Raw genomic sequence first — 26078 nt, forward strand, 5'->3', positions numbered from 1 at the left:
CAGGCCTTAGCAAAAACAACGAGGAGTCCTTGTGGCACCTTAGAGACTAACAAATTTATTTGGGCATAAGCTTTTGAGGGCTAAACCCACTTCATCAAATGCATGGAGTGAAAAATACAGTAAGCAGTATATATATTACAGCACATGAAAAGATGGGACTTACTGTATTTTCATGCATCTGACTAAGTGGGTTTTAGCCCATGAAAGCTTATGCACAAATAAATTTGTTAGTCTCTAAGGTGCCATAAGGACTCCTCGTTGTTATATATTGACCTGGGTCTGGGGCTTGGTCCTTTGGGATTGGGAGAACCTTTTTTCTTTTACTGGGGCATTGGAATGGAATTGTTTGTATGACTTATGGTTAGCCAGTGGGGTGAGACCAAAGTCCTCTCTGGTTGGCTGGCTTGGTGTGCTTTATTAATAAAAACACCCAGCTTTCAGCTGTGACTGCCCTGTTCTAAGCAATTTGTCCTGAATTGATATTCTCAGTTGTGTCTCACCAAAGGCAGCATCATTACACCTGCTGCAGGGATCTCCATCTGCTCTACAAATAGTGCTGAGGTGGGGGGGATGAAGATGAGGATGTCATGTTGTGTTTTTTGCTGTTCTCCACTGTTGTTGCACAATGTCACTTCTCCCTTGGGGTAGGGGTGTCTCTCCCTATCCAGAATCAGCGCAAATTCCTTTCTTAGCTATTCCCAGGTTGGATTGCTCCCACAAGCCTCGCAGCTTGGCAGCATTTGGTGCTAGTGTAGTGCGATCCCACAATGAAGCAGGTGCCACATTCTGTTATTCAGTGCAAGGGAATCGAGATGGTCTTTTCTAGGAGTGTGCTTTCCAAGGGCCTGATGTCCTTCCTTTGTATGCAGGGTTAGGTCTGAGTCTCAGGCAGCACATAACCCCGTGGTTGCACACAGCCCTATAGTTTGAGGTTCCTGATTTGTCAGGACCCCCCCCCCCACTATAGAACCCTCTATAACCCCCATAAAAACATTTTACACTTCTGGATCAGCTGCCACAACAGTCTCAAAGCACTTCCCAGCTATTAATCCATTAACCCTGACAGCCCCGACAGGCAGGGGAGACTCCTTTGCCACATTTTCCAGATGAGGCAAAGAGCAGGGAACCAAATTAACTGAGGTCACTAAGAGAGTCACTGGTGAGAACGGAACTGGGCTCTCTGGCCATCCCCACCCCACTAAGCACTTTTCCTCTGCTGGGACCCTGGTGTCCCCTGCCCCGAGTCCAGCTGGGAGCATAGGCGAAGGAAACCAGGTCTCCCCTCTGATGCCTGTTGGAACGCAATGGAGGGGAGGTTGGAGTAGGAGGATGAAGGTTTTGCTGTAACACAGGCACCGTCTCTCCCAAGCTGGGGCATTTGGCATGTCCACCGGCTGCTCCTCACCCCACCAGCGGACACTTTCCCCTTGCCAGAAGGGGGAAGGGAAATCAGGAACCTAAGCCTGACAATCCCCAGGGAAAATGGGGAGAGGCCACTGCTCCAGGTCAGCCTAATTGACAGGGCGGGCAGGCTAATGAGGAGTCAGGAGGCTAGAGGGGTCCCGTCCTCCTTGTGAGCTAGAATTGCCTGAAACAGAGTGGGCCAAGCTAAGGGGTGAGCAGGGGCCTGAGTTAATCTGGGGAGCAGGGCTGTGCCAGCCAGAGAGAACCAGAGAAGCAGCCCAGGGAGCAGAGACACAGCAACAAAAACCAGAGAAGCAGCTCAAGGAGCAGACCTGCGCTGGGAGGAAAGCTGCAGCAACGAGAGCCAGAGAAGCAGCTCAGGGGGCTGGAGGAAGAGCAGCAGCAGTGCTCGGGCTGGAACAGTCTGGAGCCAGGTGCGATGAGCATCTGAGGAGAGTGAGGGGGGACTGTGGGCAGCGGGTCCAGTGCAGGGAAGATGCCCCAAGGCAAGACTTGGAGGGGGATTGTAACCCCGATGGGGGCAGGGAGGCTGACGCTGGGAAGAAGGGCCCTACCACCTCCGCAGCAAGTGGCTGACCTGCGGCATCCCTGCAGCACAGCCAGGGCCTGGGCAGGAGGCCTGGGATATGTGAGGAACAGACTGAACTGCCCTGACATTTCAGCCATCGCTGTTTGTGGTTCCCTGTGCCCACAGAGTGGGGTGATGGGTTTTCCTTTAACCTTTCCCATTCCCCCCCACCCCTACTTTTTGTAATTAGTTGCTATTTAATAAATTGTATTTGCTTTAAACTGTATGTAATGATCAGTGTGTCAGGGAAACCTCCAGAGCAGAGAGAATACCCTGGAGTGGGGACACCCTAGCCCCTGTCCTAAGTGACCATGACAAGATTGGGGGTCAAGCCCCCAGGAATCCTGGGCCCAGCCTTGTTGGGGTTAAAAGGACTCTGCCACACTGGAGTGTGGAAAGGGAGCCCTCAAGGGCAGGGAGGCCTCTGGGTAAAGGGAGTGAGGACTGATCCTTTCGCTAGCCCCTTTTACCGGGGTAGCGTATAAGCCAGGAAAGTTCCCCACAATAGCGGTGTCGGGGACTTTTTAACCAAGACGGCAAGGTTCGTTGTCTGACCGCAGAGTGAGAGACAGGCAACACCAGCAAGGTCCAATACAAGCTCTTTATTGAAGAGTGCACACAACAATAGAGAGCGGCCCGTCTCCAGAGAGAACCAGCCACGATTACAATAACTAGTGAGATTATATAGACAGTTCCGTCGCGTCATAGTTAAAGCAACCCAATTCCCTCCTTTACTAGTTAAAAGCTTCTAATATTCATGCATATCTATGTTCTTTGACAGTACAAACAGTTCATGATTCCTCAGCAGCTTATCAGCTTTTTCGTCATGCACTAGAAACGAGGAGAAAGTAGGGAGTTAAGAACAGAAACAGGGAGTGGAGACTCCATATGTCCAAACAAACCGTTCCTAGTACATTTGGTACAAGAATATGGCCCCCCCCCCCTATCTCATTCTTTGAAGCCCAAGCAAGCATGTCCTCATGTTTCACAGAGACAGGAATGGCCCAGCAACTACAGTTAGCCTAACTTTGGCTAAGCTGGCCAAACAACCTGTTCTATACTCCATTTTCCTTGGACCTAACAGTCCCCCCTTTGTCCCTGGAGTACTTCAAAGGGATTCCTGGGACAACTAACTACTGTGAGTGGTAAACTTGGGAGTTTGTTACCTTTGGACAGAACACACCTTGGCGCCCATCCAACGTCCAACTTTTATCATAACATACAAGGCCAGTAAGCCGCATATAGTTACAACGGCGCTTCGGAGTACATTATGGAGCCAACCACCTATATCTGGAATCCAGTTGAACAGGTTACTCCACCAGGATTCAATTCGCTTCCCTCCGTGGTCCTTTGCTACCTCCATAAGGTGGTTTGCTCTTTCCCAAGTGGCATTATAAACATCTGGGACATACACACAGCATTCTTGTCCAATTAATGCACATGTTCCTCTCTGAGAGGCCAGTAAAATATCTAGAGCCAAGTGGTTCTGGAGAACCATCTGCCTTAGTTTTCTCTGTGCGGTTGCCAAGTCCACCAGGGCATCGGCGTTAGCCTAATTTCCCAGATGTCTCAGTGAATTACCCAATCCCACATGCATCCTCCCCATGGACCTGGCAGGATTCGGTATGTGGGAGCCCACACCTCCCTAACCGGTCCATATGCTTGGAAGGAGCATTGAGAATGTCCGCACTTCCACCAGGAAAGTCTCCAAGTATTTCTTTATGGCCACAGATCAGATGGTTCTCCTGATGTGTCTGTAAGGGCAGTGGGCCAAGCCTGAACATGCTAGATCCCACTGCAATGCCTTCCCAGCCTCAGTGATATTCAATACTATCTCTGTCAGCAACTTCTGGGTCATAGAACTAAGGGCGGAGATAACATGTAACTCACCAATTCCAGCCTGTACCTGGGTTAGCTGTGCTCCACAAATAAGGCTTGTGGCCTTCTTTAGTTGCTCTAATTTTTTATTATGTTTTTGGTTTTTAAAAATATTTTAAACTGCTGCTGTACTATTGGCCTTATTTTATAGGGATCCGGTCAAGTCTCTTTTCTTTCTAGAGGAAATAACCCAAGCCCTCTGTTGTGCTAATCTAATAGCAGCCCCTTTTGCATTTAAAATCCAATTAGGGAGGGCAATACATGCTGAAGGACTTATCCAAAACACAGGGCGCAGCCTGTAGAATAAACCCCAAAATCCAATCAAAACCACATTCCCAAGCATGGGTCCCACAAGTTTCTTCCTGCCAGTGTATAATTCTTTGTTTCTTCACCAGGGTCAGTTCTTAATGTTTTTTTTGTAGTCAGGAATTCCTGGACTTTGGTGGTTTCAATGGAGCGAGTGTTCCTTCTTCTCTTTTTCTGAAACAGTGTGGTTGAGCATCATACAGGGGAGAGGTTACTAGCACATTACCCTGTAATGGGTTTTGCTTCTTTTAGAAAAAAATCCAAAGGCACAGTAGGTCTGTCAGTGGACAAGGGAGAGGTTACTAGCACTTCACCTTGTCTTTTTTTTCCTTTACCCTGCTGTCCAGAAGGCACAGCAGAGTTAGAAGGAGGAATAGGCTGATCATCAGTCGGAGAGTCCTCCCGAGGTGGAGGGGTCTTTTTGCAGTGAGAAGCATGAGTCCAGGTAGGCAGTCCTTGGCACTTCACAGCAGAGTTGGTGGTTAACAGGACTTGGAAAGGGCCTTTCCAGTATGGAGTCAAAGCAGTCTTTCGTTGATGGACTTTACGTAGACTCAGTCTCCTGGTTTCAATGAATGGCAGGACTGCTACCGTCTTTAGGTAGTGCTTCTTTACCTGTGAAAAAAACCTAACACATTTCATTAATGCCTGGCAGTGTTTTGCAGATCTCATAGTTGCTTGGGCACATTCAGGCCCCCCTTTTCTTTGCTGTCAGCCAAGTCTTAGCTGTGGGCAGTGCCCTTGGATGGGCCAGCATCTTATCTTTAGACTGAGCTTGCTAGCTATTTTTTTTCCCAGTTAACTCGTTCTGTTCTTTTTCTTTTTTCTCTTCTTGGCTTTTTTTAACTTACAAAGGAAACTTCCACTCTTCACTCATACACCTTTTCTCAACAATGAACACATACACATTAATGTACTGTATAATGGCAGTCTTATTATTCAATGTATGCCATATACACCTTTTTAGTAAAATAACTTTTATACAGAGCTTTGGAGCAACAAACCAGGACAAGCACACCCACCTTTGAGGAGTCCACTCGGTACAACCTCTTGTGTCCAATAGCTTTCCTCCCTCCCCAGCCCTCTGGCTAGAAATCTGAGGTAGCCAGAAGGATCCCATGTGCAATATGGGGAGTGGGTTAACCTTCCATGTCCTTGCTTCCAAAGACTGTTGATATGCAAATTTTAACAACATTTTTTCAATTAAAAGATCTGACCAATGAAGCTTTTTTTTTTTTTTTTACTTAAGCAAATATATTAGACTTTAGTATATTACATTTTTCCTGATTTATCCAAACACTTTGTATTCCAAGTTGAATAAAACAAGTATCTGCTTTTTTATTTAACCCTTTTATTTAATTTTGAACTCGACTGTCTTATGAAAATATTAAACACAACAATTCTGGCCACAAGACAAACACCACAAGACAGGACATAGAACACAAAAATAATTCCTATTGTACCAGTAAATGCATAGTACGTTGAATGCTGTTCAGCTGGCATCCGTTTTCTCTGATGATTTGAAAGACATTAATTACTTTAAATATTTCCTTTATATACACATACTCTTGTTGATTTTAGGCAAAACAGAGGAATTACCCCATATTTCCTTGTATTTGTTTTATAGGCAGCCCAGGTTTCAGTGGCTTCTACCTTATTAGTAAGATAATTTGCATCAATACAAATGCTTTCTGGCTTGCTTCCAGATCCAAAGCTATCCACAGCTTAAAGATTCTTACTTTAAAAAAGGACACAATTAACTTTCCCAGACTTTTGATTGCCTTTTACTTCTGACTCCTGCTTTCAAACGCACAGTGTTCTGAAAAAGACAACACAACCTATATTGGTAGGTTTGCATTTCTTTTACCTCTGCTACAATATACACTGCACATGTTCTGGGGAAAATGCACATCCTTTCCACAATTCAATTTCCACAACGCTAGCCACATCAATTTCTACACAAGGTGTAACTGTTTCTTTTATGCTTACAAAATCTCCATGCACCCACAGCAAAGCGTCAGCTCAACCACACAGAGCCAGGGGCACTGTCCTTCTCTCTCTTTACCAGATCTTTTATCTGCTATTTTGTTACCCAAAAACAAATTTAAGTCTTTTATTCTTCTGGCTTTGACTACCCTGCTGCAGCCACAACCTTTGGTCTTTATTTAAAACATTTTAAATCTTGTAGCATTAAGTCACTTTAAGGATTAAATGCTAAATACCTTAAACAACACTAGTTTCCTGTGCCTGGCAAAAGTATTCTCGGTTTTGCAACTTTAAACAATACCAATTCATCTTAAACTTATAAAATACAGATTGTACACAGCAGGAGTGTTCTTCAGCAAATTAGACTAACGTATTCATAGTCGAAGAATTCCACTTAAATAACTTCTTGCCTGGATTACTTACAGAAATTCTTACCAAGTTTCACTGCTTAATTCCCTCTAGCAACTATAGAGTTAACTTCTTACTTTTGGGAGGGCTGTTCTTTTACACCCTGGGGTCTCCTGCGACTTCTCTTTCAGAGATTCCAGTCCAGGCCGGCTGCCTGGGGCTTCTTCAGCGTCCCCAAACCACGCCGGCTCCAGGGTCTCAAAGGCAGATTGTTGGATCTCACTGGATAGTTAAGCTTTGCAAATGTAATCTCAGTACTGTAACTTGTATTGCCTTTGGTTTGCCTCTGTCTATATTTTTCCACAGCCAGCTGGGGCCAAAAGCAGTTTTTCTTTTGGTTTATAGTTATACCATACAAATAAATAATCCATTTGTCCCGGTCTAAGATCAACCAGGATATTCCTGAGGGAATCCATCCTGTCAACAGAAAAGGTTCCGCACCTTGGCCAGTCTTTAGTCGGGGACAAATGAGTAGTAAAGGAAGGCCATTGAATTTGGCATAAGTTTCTCATTTAGATTTAGTCAAACCGGTTGTTCCAGAGATTTCCTTCCAATTTTTAAGTACCAGAGACAACGGGGCGTCCCCCGGGCATTTACTGCCGACTTGTCCCATTTAGCCTGTAGGGCCTCAAACCCCTTTCTGGGGCCTCAAACCCCAACCCGGGGCCTCAAACCCCTTTATGGCAATCGCTTACCTTATTCAGGGACTCGAACCCTGAAGACCTGGATCCTACTCAATGGGTAGGTGGACGTTGCTGGGTTTCTACGGGCTTCAGCTGGTTCACAGAACTCGCCTTATCGCTGACGCAGGGATCAGGTTACCGGGCAAGGCTCCTCGAAGCCAGAGGATGCGCACTGCATTGCTTCGGAGTCTGATCCCGCACCAGAGAGTCAGACGAGTCCCGGCGGAGTCGCCAAATTTGTCGGGGACTTTTTAACCCAGACGGCAAGGTTCGTTGTCTGACCGCAGAGTGAGAGACAGGCAACACCAGCAAGGTCCAATACAAGCTCTTTATTGAAGAGTGCACACAACAATAGAGAGCGGCCCGTCTCCAGAGAGAACCAGCCACGATTACAATAACTAGTGAGATTATATAGACAGTTCCGTCGCGTCATAGTTAAAGCAACCCAATTCCCTCCTTTACTAGTTAAAAGCTTCTAATATTCATGCATATCTATGTTCTTTGACAGTACAAACAGTTCATGATTCCTCAGCAGCTTCTTATCAGCTTTTTCGTCATGCACTAGAAACTAGGAGAAAGTAGGGAGTTAAGAACAGAAACAGGGAGTGGAGACTGCAAGTCTCCATATGTCCAAACAAACCATTCCTAGTACATTTGGTACAAGAATATGCCCCCCCCCCATCTCATTCTTTGAAGCCCAAGCAAGCATGTCCTCATGTTTCACAGAGACAGGAATGGCCCAGCAACTACAGTTAGCCTAACTTTGGCTAAGCTGGCCAAACAACCTGTTCTATACTCCATTTTCCTTGGACCTAACAGCGGGATCATTCCCCCACTTATACAGGTCTCCCCGCTGATGCCCCTGGGAACCCAATGGAGGGAAGGTTGGCGTAGGAGGATGAAGGTTTCGCTGTAACACAGGCACCATCTCTCCGAAGTAGGGTAAGTTCAGTTGGCATGACCACTGGCTGCTCCTCACCCCACTTCCTCCCGCCAAGAACCCGAGCCCCGCCTGCAGCCCCTGCTCTCACTGCCGCAGCCGGGGTCCCCTTCACGGGCAGCGCGGTGTCTTCTTCTCGCCCCGGCTCGGGGTTGCCCGGCCTCGGCCCCCAGCCCTGCCCGGATCCGGGCCCCTCCGGGGTCAGCCTGCCTAGCCAATCGGGTAGCTCTCCCGCAGCCTGGGGGCCGGGATGAGATCACTCCCGGCCCAGGCAGGCGGCCCCTGCTGCTCCCTGCTGGCGCCGCCCCAGCCTCCGCCTCTGCCCTCTTCGCCCGCGGAGTTCGCTGCGAGGCCTGCCTTGTCCGGCGGGCTCGGAGCCCTGGCCGCCGCCCCCACAGCAGGCGGGGGAAGAACCCGGCCGGTTCCTCTGCGAGTTGCTGCCGCCGACCCTGGCAGGGTGAGTGCTCGCGGGGCCATTGTTTGAATGAGAGGCCGGGCGGGGAGCAGCCCCCAGCTGCTGGAGGGAGAGAAACTGGGCCCGGCCGGGGGCGGGGGGGTGTTCAGCCGTCGCCGCTTGCAGTTCCCCTGCGAGTTTGCAAGGAGTGGGCTGCCCCATGCTTGCGGGCAGGGTGGGGCTAGCGAAAGCACCAGGGGAGTTAGGCGGTGTGTACCTAACTCCCCTGGATGCTTTGGCTAACCCCACCTGAGCCACGCACCCCTTTATAGTGTGTAGCTCTCTTGCCACATATTTATCTATCAGAGGGGTAGCCGTGTTAGTCTGAATCTGTAAAAAGCAACAGAGGGTCCTGTGGCAGTCTTGCATCTGAAGAAGTGAGGTTCTTACCCACGAAAGCTTATGCTCCCAGTACTTCTGTTAGTCTCAAAGGTGCCACAGGACCCTCTGTTGATATTTATCTATGCCTATCTACGAGAGACGCGCTGCAGTACGCGTCTCAAAAATCACTCATTAACTTCAGTCTTAGAACCCCCAGGAGGTCTGCCTGGCTGCGGGACCGAGACATCCCTAGGAGTTTCCTGCTGGATTGGGAACATTTTGATAGGGAGCAAAGGGCCAGCGTGGACTGGACTGGCTTTCGGAGCTGGAGACTGCTTGGCGTGGTCCGCAGGCAGTAGGGAGTACTGTGGAGTTCAGTGCGGGAAGAAGCTGGCTAGCTGCTGTTTCTCTGTCACATGCCTAGAGCAGGCAAGTTGCTGGCCAGAGCGAGATTCTTGAGTGACTGAAGGGACGGGGGGGATCCAAGGCATCAATATAAGATTTTCTGCCTAGGGTGTCCTGGGGAAAGGGAGGGCCACACTTCACACTCCCCCATCTAGACAGGAATCAGACCTGCTTGGGAGATTCTGCACTGCTGGGAAGGGATTGGTTTCTTTGGCTCCTGGGTAGGATATTATGCTATCCACCACTGTGGGCACCATGTTCTCTCCCACCACCCTCTTATGGTTCCTGGAAGTAGCTGCCTCAGTAGCATGGTGCATGTGGCAGTACTGTGGGGAAACGCTGATTGCAGAGCTGTGATGTCAGGCTGGGAGGCGGTGCTCACAAAATTGCAGGCACACAGCATGAGTTTAGTGGCATTGTTGCAGGCACAGGGTAGGCACTTGACCCCAGACCTAGTTCCATCAGGGAGCTCCCTGTGAAACAAATCCCTGTCCCACTAGGCAATGGGTGCCTATAAGTATGCCAGCTGGCTCCAGTTAAAAGGGACATTGCCAACTTGAAAGTTATATTTCTCTCTGAAAATACCTACTGTTGTTACAGATCACACTTTGATTCCTATTGGTGAAAGAGACAAGAGGGGGCAACAACTCTATTTCTTTTCCAGTTCATTTTGTGCATTTGACAACAATTGTTGTGTAGCTGGTTTCATTGTTTTGTTGCAATCAGGTGCACTTCTCATCCCATAGCTTAGCATGAGGACATCATTGGCACGCTCTGTCCCAGGCCCTGGTCTGCAGGAAACTCACTCCTTCACATCTTAATAGATTTGTAAGGCCAGGATGGATCACTGTGATCTAGCCTGGCCTGCATGACATAGACCTTAGAATTTTCCTCAGTGATTACTCATTTAAACCCTATCTTCTGGGTGAGCAAATGTGTAAGTACTTATATGGCCCCCATCATCACAGAATGCACTCATCTTCACAAGTACCATCACCCCCATAAGGTGCCACAAGTACTCTTCTGTTCTTTTTGCAGATACAGACTAACACGACTGCTACGCTGAAACCTATCATCCCCATAGTCTCCCTGGCAGTTGGTCCCTAAGTCACTTGACCAAGTCCCCCACTCTTCAGCACAGTAGGGAATTAAACCCAGCTCTCCTGAGTCTCTAGCTAGCACCCTAAGCAGTGGGCAGTCCTTCCTGTGTACCAGGCCCTGCAAGAGGGTGGTCAGCAATGGAGCTGAAACAGAAACCAAAGAGGCAGCTGGCAGGAGTGTGCAGAGTGGAAGGGCCTGAGCATGTTTATTGGTATTGGTCTCCGTTCCACCCCAAAGACCCTTCTGAACATGAGCAAGACAACACGAACCCCTCTAACAGCTTTAAAGGAATAGGGATATTTTAAAATCAATACTATTTAAAGGGGGATCTTAAAAAAAAATCCAGTTTCTGATAATTTGATAATTAGAGTGGACAGTATCCCTTTAAATGACCTTCCTCTCCCCTCACCCCCCAGTTCTGAGGTGTGATGGGAAAAGTAGAGATGGCATCAGAGAAGTTTATCATTCTTAAAGAGCCTTAGAAAACTATTCTAAAGTTTCAGAGTAGCAGCCGTGTTAGTCTGTATCCGCAAAAAGAAGAACAGGAGGACTTGTGGCACCTTAGAGACTAACAAATTTATTAGAGCATAAGCTTTCGTGGACTACAGCCCACTTCTTAGGATGCATATAGAATGGAACATGTATTGAGGAGATATATATACACACATACAGAGAGCATAAATAGGTGGGAGTTGTCTTACCACCTCTGAGAGGCCAATTAATTAAGAGGAAAAAAAACTTTTGAAGTGATAATCAAGCTAGCCCAGTACAGACAGACAGTTAGATAACAAGTGTGAGAATACTTACAAGGGGAGATAGATTCAATGTTTGTAATGGCTTAGCCATTCCCAGTCCTTATTCAAACCGGAGTTGATTGTGTCTAGTTTGCATATCAATTCTAGCTCAGCAGTTTCTCGTTGGAGTCTGTTTTTGAAGTTTTTCTGTTGTAATATAGCCACCCGCAGGTCTGTCACTGAATGACCAGACAGGTTAAAGTGTTCTCCCACTGGTTTTTGAGTATTTTGATTCCTGATGTCAGATTTGTGTCCATTAATTCTTTTGCGTAGAGACTGTCCGGTTTGGCCAATGTACATGGCAGAGGGGCATTGCTGGCACATGATGGCATATATCACATTGGTAGATGTGCAGGTGAACGAGCCTGCTGAAGTGAAAAAACAGATTGACAGAGCCAGACGAGTACCCAGAAGTCACCTCCTACAAGACAGGCCCAACAAAGAAAATAACAGAACACCACTAGCTGTCACCTTCAGCCCCCAACTAAAACCTCTCCAGCGCATCATCAGAGATCTACAACCTATCCTGAAAGATGATCCTTTACTCTCACAGATCTTGGGAGACAGACCTGTCCTCGCTTACAGACAACCCCCCAACCTAAAGCAAATACTCACCAGCAACCACACATCACTGAACAAAACCACTAACCCAGGAACCTATCCTTGTAACAAACCCCGATGTCAACTCTGTCCACATATCTATTCCAGTGACATCATCATAGGACCTAATCACATCAGCCATACCATCAGGGGCTCGTTCACCTGCACATCTACCAATGTGATATATGCCATCATGTGCCAGCAATGCCCCTCTGCCATGTACATTGGCCAAACCGGACAGTCTCTACGCAAAAGAATTAATGGACACAAATCTGACATCAGGAATCAAAATACTCAAAAACCAGTGGGAGAACACTTTAACCTGTCTGGTCATTCAGTGACAGACCTGCGGGTGGCTATATTACAACAGAAAAACTTCAAAAACAGACTCCAACGAGAAACTGCTGAGCTAGAATTGATATGCAAACTAGACACAATCAACTCCGGTTTGAATAAGGACTGGGAATGGCTAAGCCATTACAAACATTGAATCTATCTCCCCTTGTAAGTATTCTCACACTTGTTATCTAACTGTCTGTCTGTACTGGGCTAGCTTGATTATCACTTCAAAAGTTTTTTTTCCTCTTAATTAATTGGCCTCTCAGAGGTGGTAAGACAACTCCCACCTGTTTATGCTCTCTGTATGTGTGTATATATATCTCCTCAATATATGTTCCATTCTATATGCATCCTAAGAAGTGGGCTGTAGTCCACGAAAGCTTATGCTCTAATAAATTTGTTAGTCTCTAAGGTGCCACAAGTCCTCCTGTTCTTCTTTATTCTAAAGTTTGAGCACTGAACATCCAACACTCATCTCTCACTGGTCTGGAATTGGTGCTGGCTGTCTTTGCTCCAGGAAGAAGAAATGAGAAAAGTCTTTCAGCATCCTGTCTTCTTGTGCCATGGCAGGAAAACGGGAGAATCTGGGGTTGGGGCCTGAGGGCGGAGAGAGCAAAGCTGGATCTAGGAGGAAGCCAGCTGGGAGGGTGAGAACCAAAGATGGATGCAAGAGGAAGCCAGCATGGTTGTCTGGAAACTTGTAGACTGTGCTTCATTGATTGGGAGTTCTGGTAGCCCACAGCATTGTCCTGGCACTTAGCTAAGGGGAGATGCCAGGTCTGTAGTGTGCAGACCCTTCAATAACAAAGTGCTTGGGTTTATTTAATTGCCTAGGTGGTTTGTCTGTTTTCAGAGCTGATTGGCCAGAGAGAGCATACTCCAAGGTCCATTCAGCATATGCAGACTGAGCCTGGCATGTCCCTCTGCTCTCCTCCCACACTTCACAAATGAGATCAATGGGGGCATTATTTACATGCCAGGTTTTGATACACAGAAATCAGTCCCTGCCTGCGGTTTTGGCCAGAGGCGGCCAGATAATACTGATTCCTCCCCCCTGTCCCAAGGAGTTTGAAACAGATGCTTCATTCAGAGCCGGGATGTACAGAAGGGATGATTACACCATAGAATGATTGCCTCTTCATCAGCTTATTAAGCACAGTCACACTGTGGTGCCTGAAATAATGGAGAGAGAAAAGAGTCTCTTCCAGGGGTTGGGGGCAGGAAAAACAATGTCCAGGGCCTGGCAGGGGTGGTGTAGGGGTCTGAGCATCAGGTGTGATAGCACTAACCTATCTGCACACATGATCAGCTTAGCCCTTCCAAGGCAGGTAAATGGGAGACACCTGTGGGGAACTTTAAGGAGAGATCATAAAACCTCAAGGCTCTACTTGCCCAGCCTGGTTGAGCTGGGCTAGATTGGCCCTTAGTGCCCACAGGCGTGCTGCATGGGCACAGGGGCCATTCTCTAGTGAGACAGATCTTGCCTGGGGGCTCCCAGGAGTCACACCAGTGTGACAGCTCTACTGTCCTCAGAGAGAGTGGGGTGAGCTTTGTGGCCTGACTCTTGTCCCACTGTCTTCCAGGCAGCTGGCAGCCATGGGGCCAAGAGAAGGGGGCAGAGCCTGCATTTTTAGCCCCACTATGGCTGGGCCCTGTGCATGGGCTTCTTGCTGTCGCCTTAGGCCCCCAGGCAGAGGCTAGCTGCAGCTTGGTCCTAGCAATCCCAGAACCCTTTTCCTAGGAAGTTACACTCAGATGTTCTTGATCTAAATTGCTCTGGTGTCCAATCTGTCCTTTCACTGTGCTGTGCACAGGTTGGCTGCTGCCCTGCACACCAGAGGTGGATTTTGCAGCCCCGCTGAAATGCAGCCTTTGGTCTGGAGATGGGCAGAGCTAGTGGAATATAAATGACCCTAGTTATGTTACTTTATTATGGTTGGTTCAGTCATGGAGGAATCTGGCCTCTCTAGCATCCCAAGTCCTCTGAGAGGGCTGGCAGGGCAGGGGAGAGTGCCTGGGGTCTATTTCATGGGCAACCACCACCCTCTATCCCATGCCTCAATGCTATTCCTCCCATGGTGTTACCCATGGCCCAGCCTAGGTGGGCCCCCCCATACATTCCCTTTTGATCACCAATAACTGAAGGGGTTGCCAGAGCCTAGGAGTGAGGGTATCACAGCCAGGACAGAGTAGCTGGAGGTAGAGTAGGGGAGCAGAGCTGGGATTGAGGCTGGGTCCCTGCACACCTCAGCCCAGATTTTCAAACTCAAATACAGATACTTATTTATTGCGGTAATGCCTAGGACCTGCAGTCATAAGTTAGGGCCCCATTGTGCTAGGTGCTGTATTGTGACAGGGTTTGACTCACTCCTGCTGGCTTTCTTGGGGATCAGCTCTGTATGCTGGTGTGCTCTCTTGTGGTGATCTCACCACCATCACTTCTGCTCCAGGGACCTACGTCACTCCCAGGATCACAGCATCCTCTTCCTGACACAGCCCTTTGGCCATGCCACACTATATGTTCCCCCCTTCCAGGAAACAGTATCACAGTCCCTCAGTCCAGCCACTTTCTCAGTGGTGAGTGGGGGCAGTAGTGACCCAGGCCCACCCACTGCTCCAGATCCTGGTCCAGTGACCCTGCAGGTGGCCACCACTTGCTGCATCCCCACTGACTCCTCTGTAGATCTCCCTGGGCCACTTCCCCGCAGCCCTAGCACTCTTTGCCCTTGCCTCAGCCTGCAGATCCCTGCAGCCCACCAGGAGCTACCTTTAGCTCCCCAGGTCTCTGCCTGCAGCACTGCTATGTCCAGGGTGCTTGTTCCCCTCCACCTGCAAGGCAGCCAATCCACCTTCCTCTTCAAGCTTCAGGGGGTGACAAACTGTTCTGTACTGCAGCTCTTCTTATATGGGCCTGTCCAACCCTGACTGGCTGCTCCTATAAGCCCTTCTGTGATTGGCTGCCTCCTACATAGAGCCCTAGGGCTCTATTAACCCCTGAGAGAACTGGCTATTCTGCTCCATGGTGTTCCCAGTTTTCCCTCTGTGCTTTTGCATTATCTTGCACTATTCGCAAGGCCAGCTTGGTGGCTTTCAGTTTTTCCCATAACCCTGGCCCTTGCTCCACAGGCTCTCCCAGTATCCGAGCCCCTACCACAGCTTGTCCTGCTACAATGTGGATTCCCTTGCCTGGCTGGGTCCTCTCCATCCCACTCATCATACCAACCATCTCCCTACCACCCCCTGCTGAGCATGGGAGTTGGCCCCCTGCCTGGTCCATGGTCATCCCTGCCACATCCCTCGTGGCAGCCCCTGGCCTACCCAGATTCTTGGGCAGTCCTCTTCTATCCCACCATCTCCTAAGGGGGCAGTGCTGTTTGATATGGTTCTCTTCATGGCACCAGAAACAAGTCCTTTGCCATTCCTTGGCCATATTCCTCCCATTGTTCTTCCCTTGCTCAGCCCTTACCCCTGGGCTAGCTTCGGCCCTGCAACTAAGAGGGCACTTCCCTCCTCAGATGCCTCTGTTGCCCACAGGCCCAACATGCCCATCTCCTCCCTGTTCTCACAGGTGGGACTCTCTTGGGCCCTTGCTTCTTCACAGTCTCTGGGAGAGGCTTTTGTCCCCCCACCTAGTAGGGGCACTCTGTTCCAGTGTCCTTGTTTTCTAGAGGCATAACATTCACTCTGCCTCTATGGACCCCCTCTCACAGCAGCTTAAGTATATAGAGTTGCTGCTCTGCTAGCTGGGCCACAGAGACCTGCAAGTACTCCTGTACCTCCCACTAGCTCTGTTGGGTCTTAAGTACCTGCAGCAGCAGGGCCTGAAGTTGCCCTGGGTGCTTGTCAGCCCCTTTTCATAGGGGCACCGACTCAGTTGTCCAATCTGGGAGGGTATGGATTGAGAGCTAGTGGTGTTCCCCAAGGGTCAGTCCTCGGACCAATCCTATTCAACTTACTCATAAATGATCTGGAGAAAGGGGTAAACAGTGAGGTGGCAAAGTTTGCAGATGATACTAAACTGCTCAAGATAGTTAAGACCAAAGCAGACTGACGAACTTCAAAAAGATCTCACAAAACTAAGTGATTGGGCAACAAAATGGCAAATGAAATTTAATGTGGATAAATGTAAAGTAATGCACATTGGAAAAAAATAACCCCAACTATACATACAATATGATGGGGGCTAATTTAGCTACAAGTCAGGAAAAGATCTTGGAATCATCATGGATAGTTCTCTGAAGATGTCCACGCAGTGTGCAGAGGCGGTCAAAAAAAGCAAACAGGATGTTAGGAATTATTAAAAAGGGGATAGAGAATAAGACTGAGAATATATTATTGCCCTTATATAAATCGATGGTACACCCACATCTCAAATACTGCATACAGATGTGGTCTCATCTCAAAAAAGATATACTGGCACTAGAAAAGGTTCAGAAAAAGGGCAACTAAAATGATTAGGGGTTTGGAACAGGTCCCATATGAGGAGAGATTAAAGAGGCTAGGACTCTTCAGCTTGGAAAAGAGGAGACTAAGGGGGGATATGATAGAGGTATGTAAAATCATGAGTGAGGTGGAGAAAGTGGATAAGGAAAAGTTATTTACTTATTCCCAGAATACAAGAACTAGGGGTCACCAAATGAAATTAATAGGCAGCCGTTTAAAAACAAATACAAGGAAGTTCTTCTTCACGTAGTGCAGTGTCAACTTGTGGAACTCCTTACCTGAGGAGTTTGTGAAGGCTAGGACTATAACAGCAATTAAAAGAGAACTGGATAAATTCATGGTGGTTAAGTCCATTAATGGCTATTAGCCAGGGTGGGTAAGGAATGGTGTCCCTAGCCTCTGTTTGTCAGAGGATGGAGATGGATGGCAGGAGAGAGATCACTTGATCATTGCCTGTTAGGTCCCTCTGGGGCACCTGGCATTGGCCACTGTCAGTAGACAGGATACTGTGCTAGATGGACCTTTGGTCTGACCCGGTACGGCCATTCTTATGTATATAAATCCTCAGCAAGACATGCTTCTGCATATTGCAGCTCCATTGTCTCTCCACATTTACTGTCTCTCAAATAGTCTTTTCAATTCCCCTTGTATCAGGGTAGCAGTCAAACAGTCTCTGAGTCCCTCACTCAGTCCCCTTCCTTTAGGGGCAACCAAATACCCATGTTCTCCACCACATGTAAAATAGGGTTCAACTCACCACTGCAACCTCTCCTGCTGGCCATCCTGTAGATCTCCCTGGGCCACTTCCCCACAGCCCCAGCACCCTCTTTGCCCTTGCCTTAGGGCCTCAGCTGGACAGATCCCTGCAGCTTGCCAGGAGCTGCCTTTAATTCCTTGGGTCTCTATCCTACAGCTTTACTGTGTCCAGGGTGCTTGCTGCCTTCTACCTGCAAGGCAGTCAGTCTACCTCTCTCTTCAAGCTCCAGGGCATAACTGAAAGTGCATCATCCTGCAGCTCTTCTTATATGGGCCTGTCTGGCCCTGATTGGCTGCTCCTATAAGCCCTTCTGTGATTGGCTGCCTCCTATGCAGCCTCCCTAGGTCTCTATTAACCCATGAGAGCCCAGTGTGGGGCAAGCGCCCCATCACATGTATGAACACAGGACAAAAAGGGGTACCTCTCCCCTTTTTTTAGGTCCATCAGTGGCTTTTAGCCAGGATGGGCAGGAATGATGTCCCTAGCCTCCGTTTGCCAGAAGCTGGGAATGAGCGACGGGATGGATCAATTGTTGATTAACTGTTCATTCCCTCTGGGGGACCTGGCACTGGCCACTGTCGGAAGACAGGATACTGGGCTAGATGGACCTTTGGTCTGACCCAGTAGGGCCATTCTTATGTTCTTATGAGTGTACACACTTTGGTACTCACTCTGTGTGTGCATGTGCATGCGCATGCAGCCCTCTCCCCAGTGCCTCTGTCCATGTCAGGTGCACCTGAAAGTTTCTTTCTTTTGGAGATCATGCTTCCCAGGATGCCGTCCTACACAGCCAGTTTCTGGGATTCCCCACCAATCCTCCGCTGAGTCCCTCCCCTCCCCCCGGTCCCGGGCTCTCTCTCCACAGGGAACTGCCCCTGATTCAGTCAGGCCCAGGGCGCTTGAGATCATGTCATTGCTGCTGCTGCTCCTTCCGGTGTTCCTTTGGTGGGGAAACCCATACCAGGCCTTGCCTTGTCCCTGGGCTCTGAGATCATGGGCGTTGATCAGGGTGCTACATTTGGCCCAGCTTCAAAGACCCAGATGGAGAGAAGAAGGGCCAGAGCTGGAGTGGGAGGGGATGAGGAGCCTGGGTGGGCCCAGGAGCCAGAGCCCTGCCCCTCATCCCCTCCTGCTGAGCTGTGGGTATCTGAGCAGCTGCTGCTGGTGCAGACTGTGGTGCAGCCGCAGCCACAGCCCAGTAGAGAATAGTTTCCACTCTCTCCTCCCCGCCTCTCTGCTGAGCCCATAGGGGTGGACTCCTGCTCGCCCCCAGCCTGCAGGCCCCAAGCTGACGGGAGCCTTGAACTGTTCTCTCCCTCACCTCCAAAGATCCTCAAATGGGATGTATTGGGGAGGGGGAAGTAGGGGAAGAGAGAGAGAGAAGCGGACAGTTCCCCACGGTAGGGGAATGCCTAAGTGGGGAAGCGGTGAAATGCCAGTGACGAAGGATTATCCAGTGGGTAGGGCACTAGCCTAGAACTTGGGAGACGTGGATCTAATTCCCTGCTCTACCACAGACATCCTGTGTGACCCTGGGCTAGTCACTTAGTCTCTCCGATCCCCATCTGTACAATGGGGACAATAGCATTGCCTTACCTCAGGGGGTGTTGTGAGGTTACGTGCATTAGGCACTCGAATCCTGTGGTCATGGGGCTGTTTACGTACCTTAGATGGTGAGGTTTCCAAAGTGTTGGGAAAGGACAAATCCCAAAGCGGTGCGGGGGTCCCCAGGGATGCACAGGGGGAGTTAAAGGGCAGAGGAGGGGTGGCTTCATAAATGTGTTTCTCTTTAGCTAAATAAATACTGCATTTCAAGAGGCACGTTCTGCACTGGGAGAAGTAGCCTACTGCTAGTGAACTTGTTATTCCTGGCCCCTAGACTCTTAAGTGAAAGGATAATTTCCCTCCCTCCCCAAAGAACAAGTTTGACACCCCTTCCATAGACCCACCACTCCCAGCATTCCCTGCTGTGCTGGCCCCCATTCTAGGCTAAAATCAGGCAGAGACTGAGCCCTTAAAGGGCTAGTCTGGCCTATTGCAGTTTGGAAACAGACTATTCCTTGCTGTTTTTTCTCTTGCTGCTGGTGGAGGGGCAGGGTTGGAACTAGGAATGGATGAAATAATTTGTCCCAGTGTAGAGGTTTTTGGATTGCAGGAGAGGAACTATTGGGGCTAGCACAAATCCTCACCTCTCCTCTGAGAAAAATACTTTAAAGGAGATGGGTGAAGGCAAAAGGAAAATCTTCCTTCAGACATTTTTGAAACCTTGGCGCATAATTTTAAACACGTGGATACGGGCAGATTGGTTAGGTCAGTGGTTCTCCAACTTTTATATTGGTGACCCCTTTCACACAGCAAGCCTCTGAGTGCGACCCCCCCCAATAAATTAAAAATACTTTTAAATATATTTAACACCGTTATAAATGCTGGAGGCAAAGTGGAGTTTGGGGTGGAGGCTGACAGCTCGTGACCCCCATGTAATAACCTTGCGACCCCCTGAGGGGTCCTGACCCCCAGTTTGAGAAACCCTGGGTTAGGTTGTTTTCTTGTTGTATCATTTCCACTTAGGAGTTGGCCAGAGCAGAACGTTCAGTTCAATATGCAGGATACAAATGCAGTGTTGCCAATCCTTGCAATATTGGATGTTTTACTTACAGCCCCAGCTTCTGGAGACAAGAGATTATGAGGGAATCCCATCTTGCTATTTTTAAATGAAAGTTTCTAGCCCTTATGGTTGCAGAGAAGCTTGAAAATGTGACCCGAGTGCATCTTAAAGGTCAAAACCCAGAGGGCAAAGAACCCCAGTTTTTTTAATCCCCTGATTTTTAAACCAGTTTTAGGATTGTTGGGGCCCTGATTCATGATTTTTGAACATTTGGGGTTGTCCCATGCAAATAATGGGTATTAATACCTGAACCTTAACTAAAAAGTGGATTATGCCTGAGCTGGTGACTTCAGTGCACTTCCTAATGGGCAAGTGTCCTCTTCACAAACCACCACAGCTGACACTAAGGGCTTGTCTTCACTACCTGCCTGGATCCGCAGGTAGAAAGCGATCTCTCGGGGATCGAATTATCGCATCTCGCCGGGACGCGACAATCGATCCCCAAATCGACACGCGTACTCCACCAGCCCAGGTAGGAGTAAGCGCCGTCGACGGGGGAGTCGTGGCGGTCGATTTGCCGCCGTCCTCACAGCGGAGTAAGTCAGATCGGGTACGTCGAATTCAGCTATGCTATTCGCGTAGCTGAATTTGCGTATCTTAAATCGATCCCCCACCTCCCCCCAGTGTAGACCTAGCCTGAGTGCTCCCCTTGTTCATGATCTCAGCGGAGAGGCTGAATTCCCCTTTCAGCCTAGGTTTGCTCTCTTCATGTTTGTGCTGGGAGAACCTTGCTCTGCTCTGAAGCTAACTGTAGGACTTCAGTGTCCAGAGGCGCCACATGGAATCCTTTGCGCTCTATCCATGTACAATACAAATCATTCAGTAAAGGAAACCATTATTAATTTGCTTTTCCTGTGCTGGTAGGAGCATCAGTTTGACAAGCCACACTTCCCTAGGAAGAGCAGGTTGAGAGAGCAAGATCATGTAGCTAGAGCCCTGCAAATCTGTAGATATCCGCTTTACAGTCGCGGATATCCACATCCGCAGACCTCACACACTTGGGGCAAGCTTGTCTAACGGGCGTGCTGTGCACTGGCTTAGCATGTGTGAGCATAACTCTCTCTAGTAGCAACTATAACGCCCTGCTACTTAAGCGTGGTTAACAGTTATTCTTTTTGCTCAAGTGGTTCTTGTGCTGAAGGTGTTAGGTTTGATTCCTTTGGGTGCTTAGACTCATCTATGCAAAGGGAATAGGTTCTTTTCATATCCCATGATGCTTTCTAGGGAGTAAAGTACTCTTCTGAAATGGAGGTAGAAATTCTGTATCTCTCTAAAAATGGAGTTCACTAGTAAATAGTGCATGGAAACTAGTGATTTATGTTCTATGTGGTTTGTATTTAGTTTACTAAACAGCACATGCGCTGTGAAAGTGTGGTAACCAAGATTTTAAATTGTTTACATATGTTTGATGAAGTGACTTTGTCTATTTATATACTTGTTCGGGGCCAGATTCTGATATGGGATTGCCAGGCATCTGGTTTTCGACTGGCATGCTAGGGCGAAAGGGGACCCTGGCTGCTCCGGTCAGCAGTGCTGACCGGACTGTTAAAAGTCTGGTCAGCGGCACAGTGGGGGCCTGGGGCTAAGGCACACTCTCTGCCTGCCCTAGCTCCGTGCAGTTCCCGGAAGCGGTGACCAGGTCCCTGTAGCCCCTAGGCGCTGGGCAGCCAAGGACTGGGGGGAAGCCAAGGACTGGGAGGCTTTGCGTGCTGCCCCCGCCCCGAGTGCTGTTTCCGCAGCTCCCATTGGCTGGGAACCGTGACCAATGGGGGCTGAGGGGGGTGGTGCCTGCATGCGCAAAGACAGTGCACTCCGCACAGAGCCACCTGGCTGCCCATGCGTCTAGAGGCTGCAGGGATCTGGCAGCTGCTTCCTCGGAGCCATGGTAAGCGCCGCCAAGACCCTGCACCCCATCTCGCATCCCAACCCCTTGCCCCAGCCCGGAGCCCCGTCCTGCACCCCAAACCTGTCATCTCTGGCCCCACTCCAGAGACCACACCCCCACCCGCACTCCAAACCCTTCGGCCCCAGCCTGGACCCCCCTCCTGCACCCCAAATCTCTCATCCCCAGCCCCACCCCAGAGCCTGCATCCCCAGCCTACAGCCCATACCCTCTCCTGCACCCCAGCCCCCTGCCCCAGCCCAGTGAAAGTGAGTGAGGGTGGGGAAGGGTGAGCGACAGAGGGGGTGGGGGATGGAGTGAGCGGGGGCAGGACCTTGGAGAAGGGTCAGGGCATGGGTGGGACCTTAGAGAAGGGGTGGGGCAGGGGGCATGGCACGGGTGTTTGGTTTTGTGTGATTAGAAAGTTGGCAACCCTACCTTTACTCACACACAGTAATATCTTTATGCACAAATAAGGTCCATTCACTTTAATGGGACTTGAAGTTAGTTCCAGCTCAGTATGGGTGTGCCAGAATCTGTCCCTGAGACCGGGTGACCATCCATCCCTTATTTTAAGATGTATTCCCATGGTATATTTCAGTTCTAATACATTTCAAACAATAAATTAAAGCTTATGATAATTGCATTGTGTATTTGGGGGCAGTAGACAAGTACACCTGAGAAAAAAATACATGATATGCTAAGACAATTGTGTGCCTCTAAAATGTTCCTTTAAAATGAAGGATCCCCGCCCCCCTTTTTTTAATGTGGTTTTCCCTTAATTTTCCATCCAACAAAGGTGGCCCCCTCACCCTGAGATTCCTTGGAGCCTCCTTCAGGCTATAGGAATTCTTAAAAATACAGTCAAACAGTACAAAGTCCCCCAGTCAGCCACTCTGTGAAACAAATAACAAAACCTTCCTCCAGGCAACCCAATATCTGTTTAAGATCATGGGACTGCAGTACGCCCTGCAGGACCGCAGGCCTGGGTTTTGTAGGACCAAAGTGGGGCCTGGTTCCAGCATCAGCGATGCCCTCCTTGAAAAGGCCATCCCGTAATAACATGGGCTGTGAGATCCAGTACTAATTAAGTGTAGAATGTGACTGTAATTGTTCATGGGACCTTGGCACTAATTTATATGACTGTGCTGGCTGTGATTTATACTGCTGTATAAATCATGTATTTCCTCTAAACTGAGGACTGGAAACACTTACATGTCCAGGATATGTAAACTGGAGATTATATCCCAGAGCACTGATTTACACACACCTGTGACCTTCATTTCTCATGCAGAGTGAACAGTGTTTGGCCTTCACTGTCTGGAGGGTTAGAACTTAAAACTATGTTCCCCTATAGCAGGGATTCTCAACCTTTTTCTTTCTGAAGCCCCCTCAACACGCTATAAAAGCTCCATGGCCCATCTGTGCCACAACAACTGTTTTTCTGCATATAAAAGCCAGGGCCAGTGTTAGGGGTGGCAAGCAGAGCAGTTGCTCGGGGCCCCATACCGCAGGGGGCACCATGAAGCTAAGTTGCTCAGGCTTTGGCTTCAGCCCTGGGTGGTGGAGCTCAAAGCCTGGTCTGCAGACCCGCATGGCTGGGCTTCGGCTTTCTACCCTGAACCTTAATGAATTTAATGCCAGCACCTGCTCATGGCCCCCCTGGGAGTCCCGGACCCCTGGTTGAGAACCACTGCCCTGTAGCACGCTCATCAGAGTGGGTCAATGTGACTTAGATGTTAATTATTGAAGCCTGACATTCCCTGTGTGCAGTGGGCATTTTCTGTCTCCTACAGATGGGACCCTGAGTCACGGAGAGGTGAAGTGACTTGCCTGCAAGTGGCAGAAGGACGATTGAAACCCAGAAATCCTGAATTCTAGTCCCCTGCGCAGACCAAGCTCCCTCCCCGAGCTGGGAACAGAACCCAGGAGTCCTGGTCTCCATCTAACCACAGTGCCTCCCATGCTTCCTCTCCCTCTGCTATGTATGAAACAAAAACGGTCCCTTCCTCTCCTGGGGGTTGTGCAAAAAGGTAGAGCCCCAGATTCTTAGGCCTGCTTTGTAAGTGTCAGTGTGCTGGTTGGGTGTGAAATTAAGGACTGGCTAGTTGCATATTTATTTGGGTTTTTTGCTTCTGGACATGTGCACATAGATTGCTAAGCCCCACTAAATTAGTTTACCGACGTCAAATTAAATCTAAAGTGTGGAAGCAGAGAAAGAACTGTCATGCATTGCATCCCCTTCCTGTCAGTTCTTTCTCTGCTTCCACAAAAGAGACTCCCCATCAGCAGCCACTGTAAGCAGAGCGGCTCCACCATTGCCACCTTGAACAAAAGCTTTATGTAGTGCCATAAAGGCCAATGTGCCTGGGCTGCTGGACCAATGAGGGGAGCAAAATCCAGAGGGGGTAGCCCTCAGTGAGAATGTCCTGCCTCAGATGTTCAGATCTAGGGACGATGCGTGCAAGAGCTGATTGCAGTGGTGCATAAGGGGAGAGGCACTTACATGGGTAGCTTTGACCCAAATCAAGACGGTCTTTACAGGTCACTTGGAGCCTAGATACCCTGGTGACTGTCGCTATGTTATTGCCTAAGATCAAGAAGTTGATGTGTCAAGACCATGAACGGCATTCAGAAGCCAAGAGAGGTGAAAACAGTATCTATTCTCCGTGGCTAACACAGCTGAGCAAGTGTGATACTGGAATAGAGTGGTTACTGGGAGAAACCCATCTAGCCCAACCTGGAGGTCCCCCAGCAGTCTGGATCCCTCTGCTGAGGCTGACATCTCAGAGAACTGTCACTCCAAAAACAGATGGGCTGGGGAGAGTCACTGCTGGCTACTGGCACCACCTGGGACTCTGGGAGAAACTGGGGGTCTGGAAGGACTTCTGGTACTCCTTCAGTCAAGGGAGCAAGCATCATCCCTGCACTTCTCCCATGTGCTTTCACCAATCAGCCAGCATCACCTCCACCTCACTGGGGGTGAGTCTCAGCCAGTTTGCTGTCAGCTGGACACAGAGAAAGCAAATGTACTGCACCATCTGGGTGTGTGTGAAAATGAGTCTTAGAGACGGGGTTCACCTGTGTACTGATAGCACTGCATCCCGGATCGTCTTGGTATCTGTTCTAGTGGCCTCAGCTATACTTCAAGTAGGAGGGATGGAGAAGTACATCCCTGAAGAACCTTATGGGTGTGTGAGACGTTACCCATCGCCACCCCAATAGGTGGGATAAACTCTGGATCTGGGTAATCAAAGCCTTGTTAGCAGGCAAGGGAAGTACTGTAGTGGTGTTGGTAAAGTTGCAGGATATGATGAGTGCCTGAGCTTTGTATTTCTCCAGTGGCAGCTCTTTCCATAGCTAGAAAACAGGTGGCTCTGTATGGCTTGGTTGGTGCTTAGGAAAATATTGTTGGATAGATAAAGGCCACACCTAGATATGCAGAATGGTGCTGGAGAAGCTGATGCAGCATCTGTTGCTGAACCAGTGTGTGTGTAGGGGACACTTGTTGGAAAAGACTGGCAATTTTCTTTAGTGCTAGTGAAACGCCAGCTGGAGAGTCCAGGAGACTGAAGTCCTCTCTCTTCCCCCACTTGTATGAAGCAGGTACGATAACAGTGCGAGCTTCCCACACTCTGCTCCTCAGTCATCCCTGACTACACTGAAAACATCATATGAGATAATCTTTTACACAACACAGAATTAGCCTGTGAAGCTCAATGCCATAGGATATTGGTGAGGCAAAGAGCTCAGGAGAATTTGAAAAGGACCTTTTTGTGGATGACACAACTCTCCAGAGTTAGAATAATAAATATAACAAAATACAGAAGAGTCTTGTATGGGATCTAAACTCGCCTGCTTTGAGACATAAAGTCTCTATGTGTGAAGGCTAGGAACTTTGCCTATGGACTGGTTATCCCATAACTGCCTACTGGAGTGCTTCCTCCTCTGAAGCAGCTGTTGCTGGCCACTGGACTAGATGTCTTATCCAGCATGATATTTCCTACGTATCTTGAGGTATCATATTTAGGGGGTGTGACGAACTGGGACTGTTCTTAATGTGGTCTTTGAATGCTGACAGGGGAGTGTGGTTAGGATAGTCTGCATTGGGGGATGGGAGACT

At 48.9% G+C, this 26078-nt stretch overlaps 1 protein-coding gene and 1 long non-coding RNA gene across 5 annotated transcripts in view; one reads left to right on the forward strand and one right to left on the reverse strand.

Annotated features, from left to right (window-relative positions):
• Nucleotides 1-2575: 2575 nt before the first annotated feature.
• On the reverse strand, nucleotides 2576-5768 carry LOC135973782 (uncharacterized). The gene is made up of 2 exons (XR_010590806.1): nucleotides 5641-5768; nucleotides 2576-4805 (listed from the first exon to the last, which is right to left on the reverse strand). It is a non-coding gene; the product is annotated as an uncharacterized LOC135973782 (long non-coding RNA).
• Nucleotides 4788-26078, forward strand: part of CD276 (CD276 molecule) — an 89336-nt gene continuing 68045 nt past the window's right edge. For 2 of the 4 annotated variants that reach the window (XM_065558601.1, XM_065558602.1), the window contains exons 1-2: nucleotides 8519-8651; nucleotides 23752-23988. In XM_065558601.1, the coding sequence (XP_065414673.1) occupies nucleotides 23939-23988 (50 nt within the window). In that variant the 5' untranslated portion in view covers nucleotides 8519-8651; nucleotides 23752-23938. Of the gene's footprint in view, nucleotides 8197-8517; nucleotides 8652-23751; nucleotides 23989-26078 lie in introns of those variants that run through there. The other 2 variants (XM_042851578.2, XM_005306348.5) reach the window with 2 other exon arrangements.

This window comes from Chrysemys picta, chromosome 10 (assembly GCF_011386835.1).
Source record: "Chrysemys picta bellii isolate R12L10 chromosome 10, ASM1138683v2, whole genome shotgun sequence".
Taxonomy (NCBI): domain Eukaryota; kingdom Metazoa; phylum Chordata; order Testudines; family Emydidae; genus Chrysemys; species Chrysemys picta.